This window comes from Egretta garzetta, unplaced genomic scaffold (assembly GCF_000687185.1).
Source record: "Egretta garzetta isolate BGI_Z169 unplaced genomic scaffold, ASM68718v1 scaffold26, whole genome shotgun sequence".
In the NCBI taxonomy this organism is placed as follows: domain Eukaryota; kingdom Metazoa; phylum Chordata; class Aves; order Pelecaniformes; family Ardeidae; genus Egretta; species Egretta garzetta.
Window position 1 is genome coordinate 701667 of NW_009260070.1, and position 16578 is coordinate 718244.

Below are 16578 nucleotides of genomic sequence, written 5' to 3' on the forward strand. Positions count from 1 at the left end.
AGCTGGCGGCGTGACAGGGTCCAAGCTGGGACCGCGCTGGCTCTCCTCCCGCCTTGCCCTGGGGACTGTGCAGGCTGACACGGCGTGCAGCCGCACACGTGCGTCCTCTGGCAGTCCCGTGGGCTCTGCGATGGAGATGGATCCCGCTGGATCCTATTCGGTGCTGGATCCCACCCAAGCTCTCCTCAGTGCGTTGGTGCAGAGCGGTCCAGTCCCTTACATGGAGCAGGAGATGCATCTTCCGTGCAGGGGAGGGAAGAAGAACGTGCATTAGCTGCAACTTCCCCAAACCCCCCAAATTCTGCAATGATTCTCAAGATCAGCCCTTCCAGCTTTGGAACGGTATTTTTGGCGTCACATACTGAATCACCAACACCTCAACACGTGTGCTTGGTTTTGCCCAGGCGAGTGGCTGGATGAGTGACAGGAGCTCTGCCGTCGCTGTGGAGCGCCATCAGCCAGGCTACGTAGACTCTGGTATTTGGGTTGCCCGTACAGTCTGTGCTAACAGCAACACCCGCATGAGGTGCAGCACCCAAAAGAGTTTTTCTGAGGTGTGATGGGTTCTGTTCCCCGATGCTGTGGCAGGTGCAAATTTAGGAGCATTAAAATGCGAGCATTGCAAAGCTTTGCTGCTCGTTAAACTTTGCAGGAAATGAGAAACGTTATCTTATTGCGGCCATCTCCCAGTCTGCCTGAGGTGAGCCTGCCTCTCGGACTGGGCAGTAACGCCGAGTTGGTGGGACGCAGCTGATCTGTGTTCCTGAGCACGGGGCTGACCGTGAAACTTTGCACACAGGCGACCTCCCGTCCCCCGAGCTGTGTCCTGTGACTTGCACAAAGTCCTCTCCTTCGATCCGCGATCGCAGCTTACAGAGCTGGAGCAAATGCCTGCGGTGGCCAGTAACGCTTTCCCTTTAGCAGCCACCTGCTGGTCGTTGAGCGTGAGCTTGATGCTAGCTGACAGCGGTTATTTTTAGAGATGTGGTTCATTGAAACCTGTTGTTGGTGGGAAGCTGAAATGCGCGTTTTAACCACCTTGGTTGAGAAGCAGAGAGCTGTGGAGCTCAGGAGTGTAATTTTCCTGATTACAGGGTGCACTTTAGCTACGGAACGTAGGATGCAGAAGGAGGCTGTTTTGGTCTGTGTTTTCTGTAAATATAAAGCAGTTTGTTGTTTAATGAATTCTGTTTTCACGTGTTCCTGGATAACGGCGGATGGAAGCTTTGGGAGCAGCCACGTGGGCAGGCTGTTGCGATGATAGCAACGCACCAGTTGTCCTTTTCCCCCCATTCCCCTCCTTGCCCCCATCTTCCCCACTGTTCCCACTGCTGCGTCCTCAGATAAATCTACACCAAAAGTAAAGTGGGCACCAGCTGTCTGTTGAGTGGGTGTCCTTGTCCCGTCATGACCTCGAGCTTGCGTGGGAAGACAGCAACGTGAGCAGTAGCCCAGGTAAAGCTACCAAAGTGCTGGTGGTTTTTCCGTCTTTTCTTCGTCATGTTACATCTACCAGCGGGCACTAAGCAGGTTTTCCATACAGCCAGAAAGCAAAAGCCTCGCCTCTTTGTTGGTTAAGAAACACATTGCAATCAATTTTTCAGGAAAGGATGAAAATGTAGGAGGGTTGTAAGTACAGAAGGGAAGAACATGTGGTTCAAATGAGCAAGAGGGCCAGATGTTTTTAAAAAGGCATAAAGGTTGCACCGACAAAATGTCCACCCGACCATAAACTGGCCAATTGCATGTGCAGAATATTTAAATCTGCATGTAAAACAGTTGTGCGTGCACCTAAGTACTGGTACATTTTGCATGCCAAAGTCTATCATTTGTGCACCACACTTTGTTCGCATGTGTGCAGATTTTGCAGGTGCAACCGTCAGTTCCTTCTTTGAAAACCTGGCCCCGCTTTCAGAGAGAGACGTATTTGCTGGGAGACTTCAGTGAGTAGACGTGTTTCAGTCCCCATCCATCATTCTGCTTTCCATTTCAGGCACGGATCAGAAAGTTTGGACCCAAAATCTTACAGTTGCTGACAGAGTGGACAGAGACCTTCCCGTATGACTTTCAGGAAGAGCGGATGATTGGCCACCTGAAAGACATGATTCACAGGATAGCCCCGTGTGATGAGGTGAGGATGTCCGACCCGGGATGCTGTGTGGGGATGCTGTGTTCATTTTCCCGCTTGGTTCCTCCTTTTTCTCCTTTTGCCACTTTCTGTTCCTTGCCTGTTCCGGGCAACTCTTACAGTTTTGTTCTCCGCTAACAGTTAAAACCTGTAGCAGCTTCCCCGAAAGCCACGTTTCTCAGTTTAGGGACCCCTCTGGCAGTGACATGAGGACACATTGGAGCGATCAGTGGAATTTATCTACTGCACATCGAACTGTAAGGGAATAAAATTTCCATTTTACAGATGGAAGATCTGAGGCGTAGCATGGGCTGAATGTGGTGGTCGCAACTGAAATAGCAACAGAGCTGCGATCTCCCAAGTTAGAGTCTGGCAGAGGAGGGCAGTATCGTGGGCTGAGGCCACCCATCCTGGGCAAGCAGTGGCTCAGGGAGCGCTCCAGGGAGTTCAGTGAATGAGGAGTGGAACAAGCGATTGCATTGGGGAGCTAAAAAAGATCATCAGTTGCCTGGTGGTACCTCACGAAGGTTCCTTTTCTCTAAGAAAATGGGTGGTTGTGAAAGGGTAACCACCAAAGGGCGTTCATGGTCCTTTTTTGTCTTGCCTTCTCCTTTCGCTTATGTCCTTGATCACCTGTGCGGAAATCTAATTTGCCATTCCTTACCTTACATGTCTCGAGTCTGCTAGGCGTTTTGAAAAGCAGTCTCTGCATTTTGTCATCTTTGGCATTAGTGACTCTAAGAAGGGTTTGGCTTACACCCGCCTGTCCTGTGCAACGGAGTCACGGGCCCTGTGCTCGAGCTGGCTGATGTTGTAAAGCAGGGGCCCAGGCAGGAGGCGAGCGGGCGCAGGGCAGCAGACTCTGGTCACGGTTTGACTGATGCCACTGGAGCCCCCACCAAAGCTCACGGGATCTGCAGGCCAAGGGATAGCTCCTGTTGCGTCCTGTTTGGCTGGTATGATGAGATGGCAAGGGACAGTCCTTGCATTTAAAGACAATACAAATGTTTATGGAGATGTAGCTTCTCCGGGAGCATGGAAGTGGCAGAAGACAGCAGTGTGTGGCCTGCTGGGCAAAACTTGGTCTAGATGGCTGTATGTTCTTGGTGTTCAAGTGCATGAGCCACGTGTGTGGCAGAGCAGGACACAGTGAATGGAGCCTCTGGGAGACCTGTTTGCAAATTCAGGTGGGTGAACCCCATAAATTAGTTCAGAAACATTAAAAATACCACAAAATCCTTGAAAGTAATAAGGATAAGAGCAAATAGTCCATAGCAAGTCTCTAATTACCTCTAGGTTAACCATGGGATGTGGAAGAATTCAGTTCCATTGGCTACATCAAGGCCTGGCTTCAGGCCACAGATGGGTGCAATTCAGTAGAACAAAAATCGCATACCCATGAGTCCAAAAAGTAGAGGGGTGGAGAGAAAGAGGAGGAATTAGCAGGGTTGCAGCACAACAGAAAAAAAATTGGACCCTCCTACCCACATGAAACACAAGAGAAATGGAAACAGCTGCTCTTGGGCTGGGCTGGCATCATGGTGGCACTTCTGGGTGGCTGTAGGCTGGCATGGCTGGGCTGGCCAGCCCGTGGGAGGGAAGGGGAAGCTGTGTGACACTGATGGAGGTGAAGGGAAAAGAAAGGACTTTCAGAAAGAGCCATGGAGGCCTCGGTTCCATTGACCAGAGCAGTAAAACTTCTCCCTCAAGGGGAAGAGGCCATGAACTTGCCCCTGTCCACCGCCAAGAAAGGTGCCTTGCAGCCCTCCAGCATCTGAAGTGAGAGACACCAAGATCCTGCCCGCTGGAGGGAAGGAACCAGCCAGAAGAGCAGAGCACAGGGGGTGTATGGGTGCTCTTTAGAAGCAGTAGCTGCCCTGGTGAACAGCAGTAAATGCTAAAAATCAGCTTTTTACACAGAAAGCCTAACGTGAGCGAGTGCTGCGCACCTTCGCTCTGGAGCGGGCGTAGCTCTGTACCACTGCTTATGGGTGACCTTTGGGGCAAACCGTTGTTTTTCAACTATTATTAGGCACTATAATTGCAAAACCAATACGTAATTTAAGAAACAGCTCATATCCTGCAAATGCGAATTTCCTTTTCTAAGGGACAGCACAGCAGGGTGGTGGGGCCCAGTAGTTGTTTGGAAGAAAGCTGTCCCCAGTGTGGATGGCAGCAATCGATCGAAGGGTTTGCGAGGCCGTGTCGTCGCTAGGGGCTGGCGCAGGCTTCTCCCCGGTGGCGTACGCTCCTGGCCTGTGTGAAGGCGATTCCAAAGCCTCTGTGATGTGCTTTTGAAGGCGGCCCTGCTGAGAAGCATTTCTTCGTAAGTGCTGTGATTTGCATTTAGAGTTAAAAATTTTAATTAAAATTTGAGCTCCTAAGCCCCCTGCCGAGGCCTGCCGTCTTCGGAGCAGCTCTCCCAGCTAAGAATAAGACATTTTCTTTCAATATTAGACAGTAGTGAGCTGCTCTTGGCTGTTAATGTGGCAGCGAAGCGACAGCGGTGGGTCGAGTCCAGCACGCAGCCCCTGTGCAATGGGGGCCACTGGGGCACGGCAATCACCAACACGTTGAAGGCGATGAGCAATGTTGTTTTCACTTGGTGAACGCAGCTTAAAGGCATCGGGAAATGCTTTTAGAAGGGCAAAAGCAGGATTTGTTTTTTAATTTCTCCCCTACCGCACACAGAAGAGGTTTCTGGGCAAGGGCGCACCCAATTGATTTTCAGTCTCTTCAAGAGCTCTCATTTCTGAATGATCTTCCTGTGTCCATCAAGTGTCTCTCTCATTTCATTCTTTATTAGAGGCTTGGCTCACCCGGGTGTTTGCTGCTTTCAGTATCTGTGTTGTTACGCTGTATTCCCTACAAAACCAGGTGAAACGACATCCCTTGATGAGGGTTTATGGAAAGGCTGGCTAACATGCTTAGCTCTCAAGGCATTTTATGCTGCTTTTTGGCTTTTCATCCAAACAGGGAAGAATTGGATGCTGCACAGCCGTGGCTGGTCCAAGATTTCCCATCCAAACTCCTTTTTGAAGGAGAACTGGGTTTTCGGCTAAAAGTTTTATGTTCTGTAGAAGACTTGGATTTCAGTGCCGTGCCTGCCCCCTGCCCCAGAATTAATTCCCCTGTTTACAAAATACATTCACAAAATACCAGATATGTTGCTACTTGAGTTTCCACTGAAGAACAGTGTCCTGTTCATGGAGCTTAACAAGCTGTGCTGGGATTTGCAAACACACCTGGATGAAAACCGGAGAAATATTTAGATGGTGTTCAGCAGTTTATGTCCAGGACAGTCTTTGTAAATCAAAAGTGTGACCATCTGTTTGCGTGAGGATTTACATGAAGAAGGCCATCTTGGAGCTAGTAAACATCAGGAACAGATAAAAACTGGAAGAATGTTTTTTATTTTCTAAAAAGTATTTCAATTGATTATTTTTACATTTTCCTCACTCGATTTTTCACTACTCCTGTGTGATTTGCTTCCAAACACCTTGGAGCTAGTAAACATCAGGAACAGATAGAAACTGGAAGAATGTTTTTTATTTTCTAAAAAATATTTCAATTGATTATTTTTACATCTTCCTCACTCGATTTTCACTACTCCTGTGTGATTTGCTTCCAAACAGAACAAGTGTTCTCATTCTCCAAGACAAGTCCCTCCTGCCTTCTAGGTGCTTGCTTCATTTCAGACTTACCAGCTCTGTTCTGCAGCAAAGCCTGACTGCATCCTGCTTACCTGGCCCATGTTCCAGCCCAGCTCAAGAGAGCGTCCTCCTTGAGCGAAACGAGAGGTTCCTCCGCAACACGAGACCTTCTGCTAGAAAAGCTGCAGGCAAGTTAAAGTGCTGCAGCAGAAGTTGAAGCGTGGGGGATGTTCTGAAGGTTTCCAGCCGCAGAGCGTAATGGAAACAGGGTGGATGTGAGCATGTTGTGCTTCACTGGGAAGCCGTAGGAGATGCTACTTCAGTGTGCGGCTGGGATCCTGTGCAGGTGAGAAGGGCACTGATGCTGGCTTCTGGTACCTCCAACACCTGAAGCATGAGCACTGTCAGTGCCTCACACTGGAGACCATCCAGCATCTACACAAGTCTGAAGAAGACAAAGGCTGTTCCTAAACCATGGGATTCGGGAGTGCTTCCCAAGACTGCACTTGGGCTGCATCCAGCTTGGGATGCAACACGGGTGTGTGCTGGTCTCCACGGGAGGGCACACTCCGGCCAGGTCCCTGCGGTGACGGTGAGGGCGCAGGGAGGTGCTACGTGGCAGGTTACAAACTGGAGTTACTGGCAACTTGACGTTACTCATTCTGTTTGGATGGGGAGTGAGGAGTTACTCCACTTGGGAGCAGCCGGAGGATCTCTCCACTGCGTGTCCTTCTGCTGGCAGAGGAGCTGGTAGTAGGCCAGCCTGCAAACTGTTTTCCCAAGTGACCTTGCTCTTTGAAATTGAGCAAGCACCCCCTGCACCCTGCCTGATGCTCCTTTCCCTGGCTGGGAAAGCCCACGAGGCTGTGTTCCTCAGCAGGGTACGCCCCATGCTCCACGTGAGGCTTTTGCCCAAGGGCATTTCCAGTTAATCCTTGTCTTTTTTTGACATCCATTTTTATGATGTCTGCATCTGTCAGTCATGAAGAGTTGAAGGCATTTCTTTCTGCTGATCCTCCATGGCCAGCAGCTCCACACGCTCTCCAGCTCTGAGAACAACCTGAGCAACTTAGCAATGATCATCCTGCTGAGTACATGGCTGTGCTTGGAATGCAATATGAGCTTCCTCCAGAAGCAATTAACGTTTTGGATATTAAACATGCAAAGCTTCACGATGCTCAGACCACTCCAACTGGGTAGCAAGCAGCAGCATGCTTCTGCTGCTCTCAGCTCAAAAGGATGGAGAGAACGGTCTGCCCCCGATGTTGGCAGGAGCCTGTGAGTATCGGTGCCAGCCCAACCCACCAGCCCTGCCCGCCTCTTCTCTTGGCTGCAGCCTGTTTCTGTGGTCCAGAGCACAGAGCTGTAATTAAGCCAACTGGTTATTCTGAAATAGGCTTGTTGGAAACAAAATGGTAACCTGTTGCTGGCTTAGGAGTGTTTTGCAGAAGGGAGAGTTCAGCATAAACCCACTCCTTTGTCAAGGTCTGCGTGTGCTTTATGTTTCTTTCTCTCCCTGTCTCTCCAGGCCTACTGGAAAAAGATGAATCAGCTTCTACAAACCCTGAATCAGAAGCTTGCAACCCTCAGCCACGGGCAAGAAGGGATTGTCAAGATCAGCGCTGCTGTCTCTGATAAGCTGGTTGCCTTTAAAAGCAAACCTCCATCGATTCAGCGAGAAATCCTGAGCGTCTGCAGTGACCCTTACACTCTGGCTCAGCAGCTGACACATGTGGAGCTGGTAAGTGGGAATGGTTCCCAACTTCTGCAGTCAGAGCTGTTATTTTAAGCCATCAGCTCTTCCAGCCCCGTCCCGTGCTGTATCAGCACTGCAGCAGCAGGCAGGGTTTGGCAGGTTAAGAGGTGCCGGGGAAGCAAGCTGTCTGTCGGAGCATCCGTGCATCTTGGGGAGGGTCACTTTGCCTCTGTAGCTGGCTTATTTGTGAAATGCAAGTCATAGTCCCAGGAAGGTCAAGGAGTTCTCACTTCTGTAAGGTGCTCTGAGCCCCACAACCTGAAGGTGCTATTGAAATGGCTGATCGTTAGCCCTTGTATTAATTTGGGGGAAATTTTAACAGTTCAAGTCCGTTCCTTCAGCTACACAAAGCATGGGAGCAGCCTGACATGTTTTTTGTTCTTCTCTTTGGGACTTTGTGCATGGACGTACAAGGGCATGCAAATACTCCTATACCAAGTCCTGCTGTTCCCCTCCTTGGACTGCAGCCCGCTCTCCAGCAGGCTTTTGGTGGTAATCACTCCAGTTGCAGTACCAGGATGCTGGGCAGAGGGCTGCGCTGCACACCCTTCGGCCGGGTCCAGGTCCTCTGCGCAGCCCTCCTGGACGTTGACGGAAGAACCCAAACCATTGCTGCCATCTGCAGATCTCTTGATGCTCTAATGGCTCCCTGCTGCCTGTCCTCCTGTAGACACTGTTCGTCCTTGAGGGGACGCTGGAAAAACAGACCATTTTGGGGTTGGACTAGATGATCTCCTGAGGCTGGAAAAACAGACCATGAGATGGGCTGTGGATTGGAGTGAGTGCCATGGAATTAGCCTTGGCAGTTCTGAAGGTAGCTGATATTCTGTTTGTCAAGACATGGAACAGTTCACCAACTCCAAATGTAGGATCATCTCCTCGCTTTGGTTAGTTTTCAGAACGTGCAGCTTCGGTGCTCTTGGCTTTGTGTAACTTAAACCAGAGTCCTTTTGCCTGGAGCTTTTTTCTTGCTTTGCTTTTCCTCCACAGCACAACTGTCTTCCAAGGGGAGAGTCCCTGTAACTGGGGCACGGCTGCACTTTTAAAACTGATGCAGCCAGAGGTTTTGATTGCGCTTTACTGTAACTGATGCTCCCTGCCCTTCTCTTCCACTTACTGCACCCAGTACGCCAGCACTGAAACGGGCCGACGCTTATTTGTTAGTAAGAATTATTTGCTGCTTATTTAATAACAGTGATTTGTTACTCAGAGTCCTGCGTGGTCATCAGTGGCAAGGTGAGAAGCCAAGGGAGACAGCCTAGGAGCAGCCATGCAATTTTCACTTAAGCAAAATTACCATTTATTTTATTGTTGCTTGAGTGTACTAAGCTTGGGCTGTAGGAATTCAAAAATATCTCCTCTGAAATACCTTTGTGGCCTACAACCTACTGATTTTTTTTTTTTTCTTCCGATAAACACATTTAAGGGGATTGAAAAGCCTAGCAAGAAGGCCAGCGTGCGGCTGGAACTGCCAGGTTTGCTCAGCAGCCGGAGGAGATGGCCGGTCTCTTACAGAGGGAGACCTGGATGCTTTATTTACTCTTGGTTTGGGTAATGCCTGGGGCGCGCTGCGGTGCCAGCAGTGCCTTTAATGCAAGCACAGGCATCTTTGAGTGCCTGCCGTCCCCGGGGGTGCAGAGCCAGCACCCCGGGCATCGCCTGGGCTGCGCTGGTGGGGAGGCAGTGCCAGGGCACGGCTGTGCAGAGGAGCAACAGACTGCTGTGGTTGCCAGAGCACAGCTTTGCTGCCACTTTAACAGCTGGGATACAGGCGACTGAGTGATGCTGGACCGCAGCGGGTCTGCGGCAGCGCCAAGCACAGAACGGAGGTCTGCTGGCTCCCAGATGGAGCCTTCTGCATCCAGCACCTTTGTCTCTGCGCAGTGACGGGGGTTCTTACTGTGGTTTGTCAGTAATGAGACACATTTATTCTCATTTTCTTCTTTCTGCTGAAATCACTCTAATTGTTCTTATGAATTTTCATGTCTGGTGCTAGTTGGCTGCCTACCAGTTCCGTAACACCATTCAGAGCTGACAGATAACAGGGGTGTCTTACCAAAAGAAACAGAAGATATTCCGGGGTGCTTTCTCACTTCTTCCTCTCTCTCTCTCTCTCTCTCTTCCCCCCCCCCCCCCCCCATAGGAGAGGCTAAGTCACATTGGACCTGAGGAGTTTGTGCAGGCATTTGTACATAAAGACCCTCTGGATGGCACCAAGGTATGATTTGTCTGCATGCAAAGTCTTTCCTGCGACCACTGCTTGTCCTGGATGAACTGAGTGCTGAGATCCGTCAGAGCAGGGCCTGGGGCACGTGTTGGCCAGGGCCAGGCCAACGGGCAACCTGTATTCTCCTGGCAAGGATGGGACCTGTTGGTGGAGCTCACGCTGGCAGGTCACTGCCATTCCTTCTGGGGAGAGTATGGCCCAGCCTGGCCCAGTATGGCCCTGATGTTCTGCTCTCTGGGGTGTCCCTCCTGACCTGCTTTGCCCAGGGCAGATGGCTCGTGGCTGTTCACAACCAGGGAATGTCTGTTCCCGGCGCTGAAGGCGTAAAGGCTCTGGGCGTGATGTAATGGCCATGGAGTGTGCCCAGCCACCACAGTGATGAATCAGTGCGTCATGAATCAACGTACTCTTCTCTCTCTACACAATAGCTGTTAACCCAAAGCACCACAGGGAATGGAGTGCTCCAGGGCTTCATCCAAAGCCCATGCAAGCCAGCTGGAGTCTTTCCACTGATTCCAGTGGGGTTCGAAGCAGCATTTCAGTGAGTGCCTCCATGAGGAAAGAGACTTCCTGGCTGGAGAGGGAGTCAGAGATTTCACGTCCTGCCAGAAAAGACAGAGGGTGGAAAATTCTTCCCCAGAAGTGCATATGGGCTCCCCCTGAGATCATGCATCAGTGGCGGAATTTCCCCATTGGATGCTGAACGTAACAGAAGACCTCTGTCCCTAGCGCTGCCCAGAGAGCACCAGAATAGCTTGGCCGGGGGAAGAATGGATGGACGTGCGGATGAACAAAAAGTGCAACACTGGGCTCTTTCCTCCTTGTGTTTGAGATATGGGGATTCTGCTGTTGGTTTCGGGGAGAGGGGAGTGGGCAGAGATGGTGTTTCACGTGTTCTGAGCATCGATCGCATCCCGAAGTAGCAAAGGTGTGTCAGGAACATGAAATACCATGGTAAGCACAGGGGGATTTCAGCAACCTGCTGCAAACATGAGGGACAAGACCGAAAATGGAAAGCTGTCATTACCCATATCAAAGTGAAATGAAAGAGCTCGAGTGAGTGCACTAAATCTGAGTGAACTTTGGAAGAGTGGGAGGGAGGCAGCAGTGAGTGACATCAAATTGCAGAAAGCCGTAGAGGGGGAGGGATGCTAAAGGAAGAAGGAAATGTTCAGTAATAAACTAATGTATGCACGACGGCTGCAGCTGTGCCTAGAATTTTAGATGCAGGGCCAGCGTAGGATGCCACCGTGATGCGAAGAGGAATTGAGGTTATCAAGTAAACATAAGGGAACGTCAGCTGAGGTGGCCAGGAGGGATTAGAATGAGAGGCGGAGACCCTGAAAATAATGGTGGGATGGGACATCCAAGCAAGTCACCTTGACAGAGTATGGCAGCTCTTTGACAGTTATGCATGTTCCTCAAATGCAAATCTGAACTCTGAGGAGCTGCCCAGTAGCAGTTCTGGGACTTCAGCGAAGCATGTAACAGAGAAAATAAGAGGTGCAGAGCAGGGGTGCACCACTGCATTGCCTTTTAAGTTCAAGGCAGCGTCATGCCCCCAGGAGGATCTCCTTAGTAAAGCAAATACTGCCGTAACATTTTCACGTGAGACGTGGCACTAACAAATTACTGGGATTCAAGCCAGCAGGGCTGATGAAGGCAGAGGTAGTTTGCAACTTCTCTCCACCCTTTCCCTGGGCTGACCAGAGGTCCCGGCAATGATTTAGAAGTGCCTCCACACCAGGGTAAGGTATGGCTGGGATACGGCATGGGACCTGGCAGCACGTTGTACATGGCAGCACAAACCTCAGGTGGAGTGACATCTCATCCCCGCCCATGGCGACCCCCCCGCTAACCGCAGGGAACTGGCTCTCACCTGAACTCCCCCAGATCACATTGAACATCTTCCTTGCGTGAGGGCTTCAGAAGGCTTCGCTCACGAGTGCTTATTGGGCACGTTGGGTTGCAGATGGGAGATGCTAGGGAGGCGCTAAATCTTGTTGCCATTTTTGAAGCTCAACCTTTACAAAGCAGCCTGCTTCAGCTGTTGCACGTTTTTCACCAGTTTTGTGGTACTAGCGGTGGTTCTTACGGCCTGGCACAGGACGCAGTGTCGAGATGGAAATACCGTATTCAGAACAAACCCGAGGGTCTGTGAACTTATTTGCTATAAGAAAGAACAACACCACAGAGCACAAGAAAAGCAGCTCCTGCAGATAAACTTGCTTTGGGTATCCTTTGTTTTGTTTGATATTTACGTGCTGCTTGCCCACGTTTACCTTTGCGATGCTTTTAAAATCGAGTTTTATCGTATATGTAGTCTACTTGTAAAGTGGCCAGGAATTTCAGGTTTGTTAAGGTTTGCTCCATAGCGTGGGTACTGTGATTTCTGTTTCTAAATATGCCTGTGTGCAGAATCACCAGTGAATATTTTCTTACCTTAAATTACCTTGGGAACCTTGTTAAGCCCCATGTCTTACGGGGCTTTAGTCACTTGTTCAACTTCCATAATACGGGCAATCCCATTGACATCAGCGGAGCTGTGTTTCTGCGATGTGGTTTGCTGCTTTGTGGCGTGTATTTATGGCAGCTCTGGGAAATGATCATCCTAATAAAACAAACCATCAGTATTCTCTGATACCCTCTAGTGGATGTTAATGAACGTTCAAATAAATCACGTGAACTCCAGAGAGCAGCGTGTCCTAGATGGACAGCCCAAGAATTTAGGGCTGGGAAAAGGATTTAAGAATTCTTATAATCCCAGGCAGCATCTTCAGGCTATGTGAACCGCCCTGTCGCTCCACTGAAGCCAAATTATCTGTTGATGCCAAAGGAACTGGAGGAGTTCAGCCGAGTATTTGCCCCCACAGCCTGTATCGCTTATGGGAATTTGTTAAGTTTCGTACAAAAAAAAGCTGCTTGCAGTGGCTCTCACCAGTGAAGTCGCTCTATGGCACGGAAGCGACCTGTTTGGAGCAGCTGCTGGGATGGAGCTGGGCACTGGAGAGCCCGGTACCCTCAACGCCCAATAAGGGAAATATTTTTTTCCATAAAGAAACCATGAGAACTGGTTTCTTTTGCTTACCTCTTGTTTGCTTCGCTAAATTACAGTCTCTCCCCTCCAGAAGAGGGCTGTGGGTGGCTGTGTTTCCTGAGGGGGAGGCGGGCCTGGGATCACGGGCACAAGCTGGGCGTGCTGCGGAGGACCCCGCTTGTCCTTCTGCACGTGGGTGTTGTGGCGGCTTCCCTGCGCGCGAGGGAGACGTGGCCGAGCGACGGCCTCTGCCAGCGTCTGCCTTTGCCATCGGGCAGCTGACGGAAACACAGTTCTACGCCGTGCTGTGGCTTTTTTCTCCCCAGAGTTGTTTCGGTGAGCAGAAGAAGACGAGCAACCTGGAGGCCTACGTGAAATGGTTCAACCGGCTCTGCTATCTCGTGGCAACAGAAATCTGCATGGTGAGTGACAAGTACGTGGCGTGTTTGACCCCGGTTTGAGGCTGTACGTTAATAAGCAAGCCTGGGGATTTATTTCTGCCGTGCTGTGGCTTTTTTCTCCCCAGAGTTGTTTCGGTGAGCAGAAGAAGACGAGCAACCTGGAGGCCTACGTGAAATGGTTCAACCGGCTCTGCTATCTCGTGGCAACAGAAATCTGCATGGTGAGTGACAAGTACGTGGCGTGTTTGACCCCGGTTTGAGGCTGTACGTTAATAAGCAAGCCTGGGGATTTATTTCTTATGACCTAGCTAAGCAGCTGACAGTAAGGTTCAGTAATACTGCGCTCCCAGAAGCGACCTGATAAATGACAACAGCATCGCAAAGCAGAGCTGGCGACACACGGGGGATGCTCTGTTCTCTGATGTAGTAGGAGCACAGTGTGGAGTAACGAACCCCGCAGGGAAAAAGAGAAGAAAAAATGCCTTGAATTATCCTGTGAGATTTCTGCTGGAAAAGGTTCTGGTGGAGCGGTATTTGTTATCCGTCATCTGTTGTACTTGTGAATTCCCATTGCAGGGCCCTTTGCCCTGTGCCCGCTACTGCAGCTGTGACCGCAGTGGGTTTGTAACTTGACAGTGGTTTTATTTCATATAACTTGGCCCTATCAGAATGAAATGAGTGGTTCCTCCTTTGACAAGGGTGTGGAAGGGAGGAATAGTAACGGTATAAACAGCCTAGCTAGCCCATGGCTCAGAGGCATTATCATCTGAAGATCATCTTCGGAAAAGGTGAGGTGATTCCAGCCCAGATAAAAGGTGTATCTGAAATGCAAGCTATCATTTGGCCTGCCCGTACTGCTGAAAGGGCCAGAAGAGGAGAAGGGGATTAATGCAGTGAAGCAAAGTCTGTCTGGGGCAAAGATGCCGCTGTTAGAGGGGTGTGAAGTCCTGCCCTTCGGGAAGTCCGTGCCGACGGATGTGCCCACAGCCTTGAGGGAGGCCAGCAGGAGCTGCGGTGCTGCTCGGGGCTGTTCCAGCGCTCAGACATCGACTGAGGCAAGGCTGGGCATTGCTGTTTCACTGCAGTGAGAGCTTTGATTGTAGAGCCCGCCAGTCACCAGCATCCTCTGGATTGCTGGAACAGAACTGGGGCCGGTGACCAACAGCAGGCGACCCAGGCTGTGCACGGACCCCTGCTGTGCGTGGAACAAACACCTAGGATCCCCTCCGATCCTGCACGTGCTTATTGCAGATACTCGTTTGTTTTAATTTGCAGCCTGCAAAAAAGAAGCAGCGAGCACAAGTCATCGAGTTCTTCATTGACGTTGCCCGGGAGTGCTTTAACATAGGGAATTTTAATTCGCTGATGGCAATCATTTGTAAGTACAGCTTCTAACCAGGACTCTCCATCAGCTGCCACGGATGAAAAGGGGAAACCTGACTCTCATCCATGGTTTTCTTTTCTTCTTTCTTGCTCCTAGCTGGAATGAACATGAGTCCAGTTTCCAGGCTAAAGAAGACTTGGTCAAAAGTGAAAACAGCCAAATTTTTCATTCTTGAGGTAAAAAAAAAAATAAGACACTGATACGTGGCTTCAACCCTATTGTAGATTTTATTTTTGTTTGTGAATTTTCACATTTTCCTCCAGGTCTGAGATGTTTGTAGACGTGTTTCACAGGCAGAGGGCCAAGTTCAGGCTGAGGTGTAGTGAGGAAGTTGTGAAGCTGCTCAATTGTAGAGGGGAATCGGAGCACTCGAATAAGAGGAGGAAAAAACCACCAAATATGGGCTTATGTGCACGCCATAGGGCTTCCCCTGATGGCAGTTTCCTTTGGCCATGGACACAATGCTGAGTGTAAAGCTCCCAAGCTACACCTAGGACATCGGGTGAGCGAGGTCCAAGGTTGGGTTTTGTATGGAAGATACCAGGACTTGGCATATCTAAAATGTGTAGTCCTTATTCTTCACCTGAAAGCTCAGGAAGCTGTTACCAGGAGAATCACCGGTGTGAAAAGCTGGACATGAGCTGGCAATGTGCGCTGGCAGCCCAGAAGGCCAACCGTACTCTGGGCTGCATCGGGAGAAGCGTGGCCAGCAGGTCGCGGGAGGTGATTCTGCCCCTCTACTCTGCTCTGGTGAGACCTCACCTGGAGCCCTGCGTCCAGCTCTGGAGCCCTCAGCACAAGAAGGACATGGAAGTGTTGGAGCAGGTCCAGAGGAGGGCCACAAAAATGATCCAAGGGCTGGAGCACCTCTCCTATGAGGACAGGCTGAAGGAGTTGGGCTTGTTCAGCCTGGAGAAGAGAAGGCTGCGGGGAGACCTGATTGCGGCCTTCCAGTACCTAAAGGGAGCCTATAGGAAAGACAGGGAAAATCTTTTCAGTAGGGCCAGCTGTGACAGGACAAGGGGTAATGGTTTTAAACTAAACCAGGGTAGGTTTAGACTAGATATAAGGAAGAAGTTCTTTACAATGAGGGTGGTGAAACACTGGAACAGGTTGCCCAGAGAGGTGGTGGAGGCCCCATCCCTGGGAACATTCCAGGCCAGGTTGGACAGGGCTGTGAGCAGCCTGATCTAGTTAGCGGTGTCCCTGCTCCTGCAGGGGGGTTGGACTAGATGACCTCTAGGGGTCCCTTCCAACCCAAAACATTCTATGATTCTATGAACAGCCATGGTCTGTGAATCTGTCGCTGTGCCTATGGTTCATGGGGGTTTGTGGGGATTTTTGAAGATGTAGGTGAGGCTCAGTTCGGGGTTTGCTACAGCGGAGGGTAAAGTTGTCTTCAGAGGACCCAGGTCGCTTTCTAACCAGTGTTGGTGTCTTCGTTTTTGTATCCAGCACCAGATGGACCCTACTGGTAACTTCTATAACTACAGAACAGCATTGCGGGGGGCTGCTCACAGATCACTCACCGCACACAGCAACAGGGAGAAGGTACGTGTGAGCGTGTCCCATTTACCCCCAAAGGATGGTGTGTGTTGCTGCTGAGAGTCAGAGGCTCAACGACTTGGGCAGATGCTCTCCTCCGTCCTGTGGGTCACTGACACAAGGCTCGTGTGCTGCTAAATGCAACTGGAAGCGTAAATGTGTGGCTGAGGGGAGTCTGAAGTGGCTCTCGGGGCTTTTGTGGCTTGCTGTCAGCCACTGGGGAGCTAGAGAGGGCAGGGGACGCGGCAGGGGGGACTTTGTTGCAAGCATCTCTACATCCCTGGAAAATTCACATTGTTTAGATTGATAAACCTGATGGAACAGGAATTCCAGATGCAAATGACTGTTATTTTGGTATGGAGCATCGGCCCGGCAGGTCCAGGTGGAGCCAGGTTAGAGCCGTGCCGGCCCGGCCGCGGGGGCGCCCCCGCCGCGGGGGGACTGAGT

General features: G+C 50.6%; 1 protein-coding gene across 1 annotated transcript in view; it reads left to right on the forward strand.

Moving 5' to 3' along the window:
• The window catches only part of RASGEF1C (RasGEF domain family member 1C), a 28629-nt gene that overhangs the window by 2793 nt on the left and 9258 nt on the right, over window positions 1–16578 (forward strand). The window contains exons 2-8 of the mRNA XM_009641211.1: window positions 1994–2131; window positions 7310–7522; window positions 9681–9755; window positions 13128–13223; window positions 14478–14580; window positions 14683–14762; window positions 16042–16137. Coding sequence (XP_009639506.1) covers window positions 1994–2131; window positions 7310–7522; window positions 9681–9755; window positions 13128–13223; window positions 14478–14580; window positions 14683–14762; window positions 16042–16137 — 801 coding nt within the window. The remainder of the gene's footprint in view (window positions 1–1993; window positions 2132–7309; window positions 7523–9680; window positions 9756–13127; window positions 13224–14477; window positions 14581–14682; window positions 14763–16041; window positions 16138–16578) is intronic.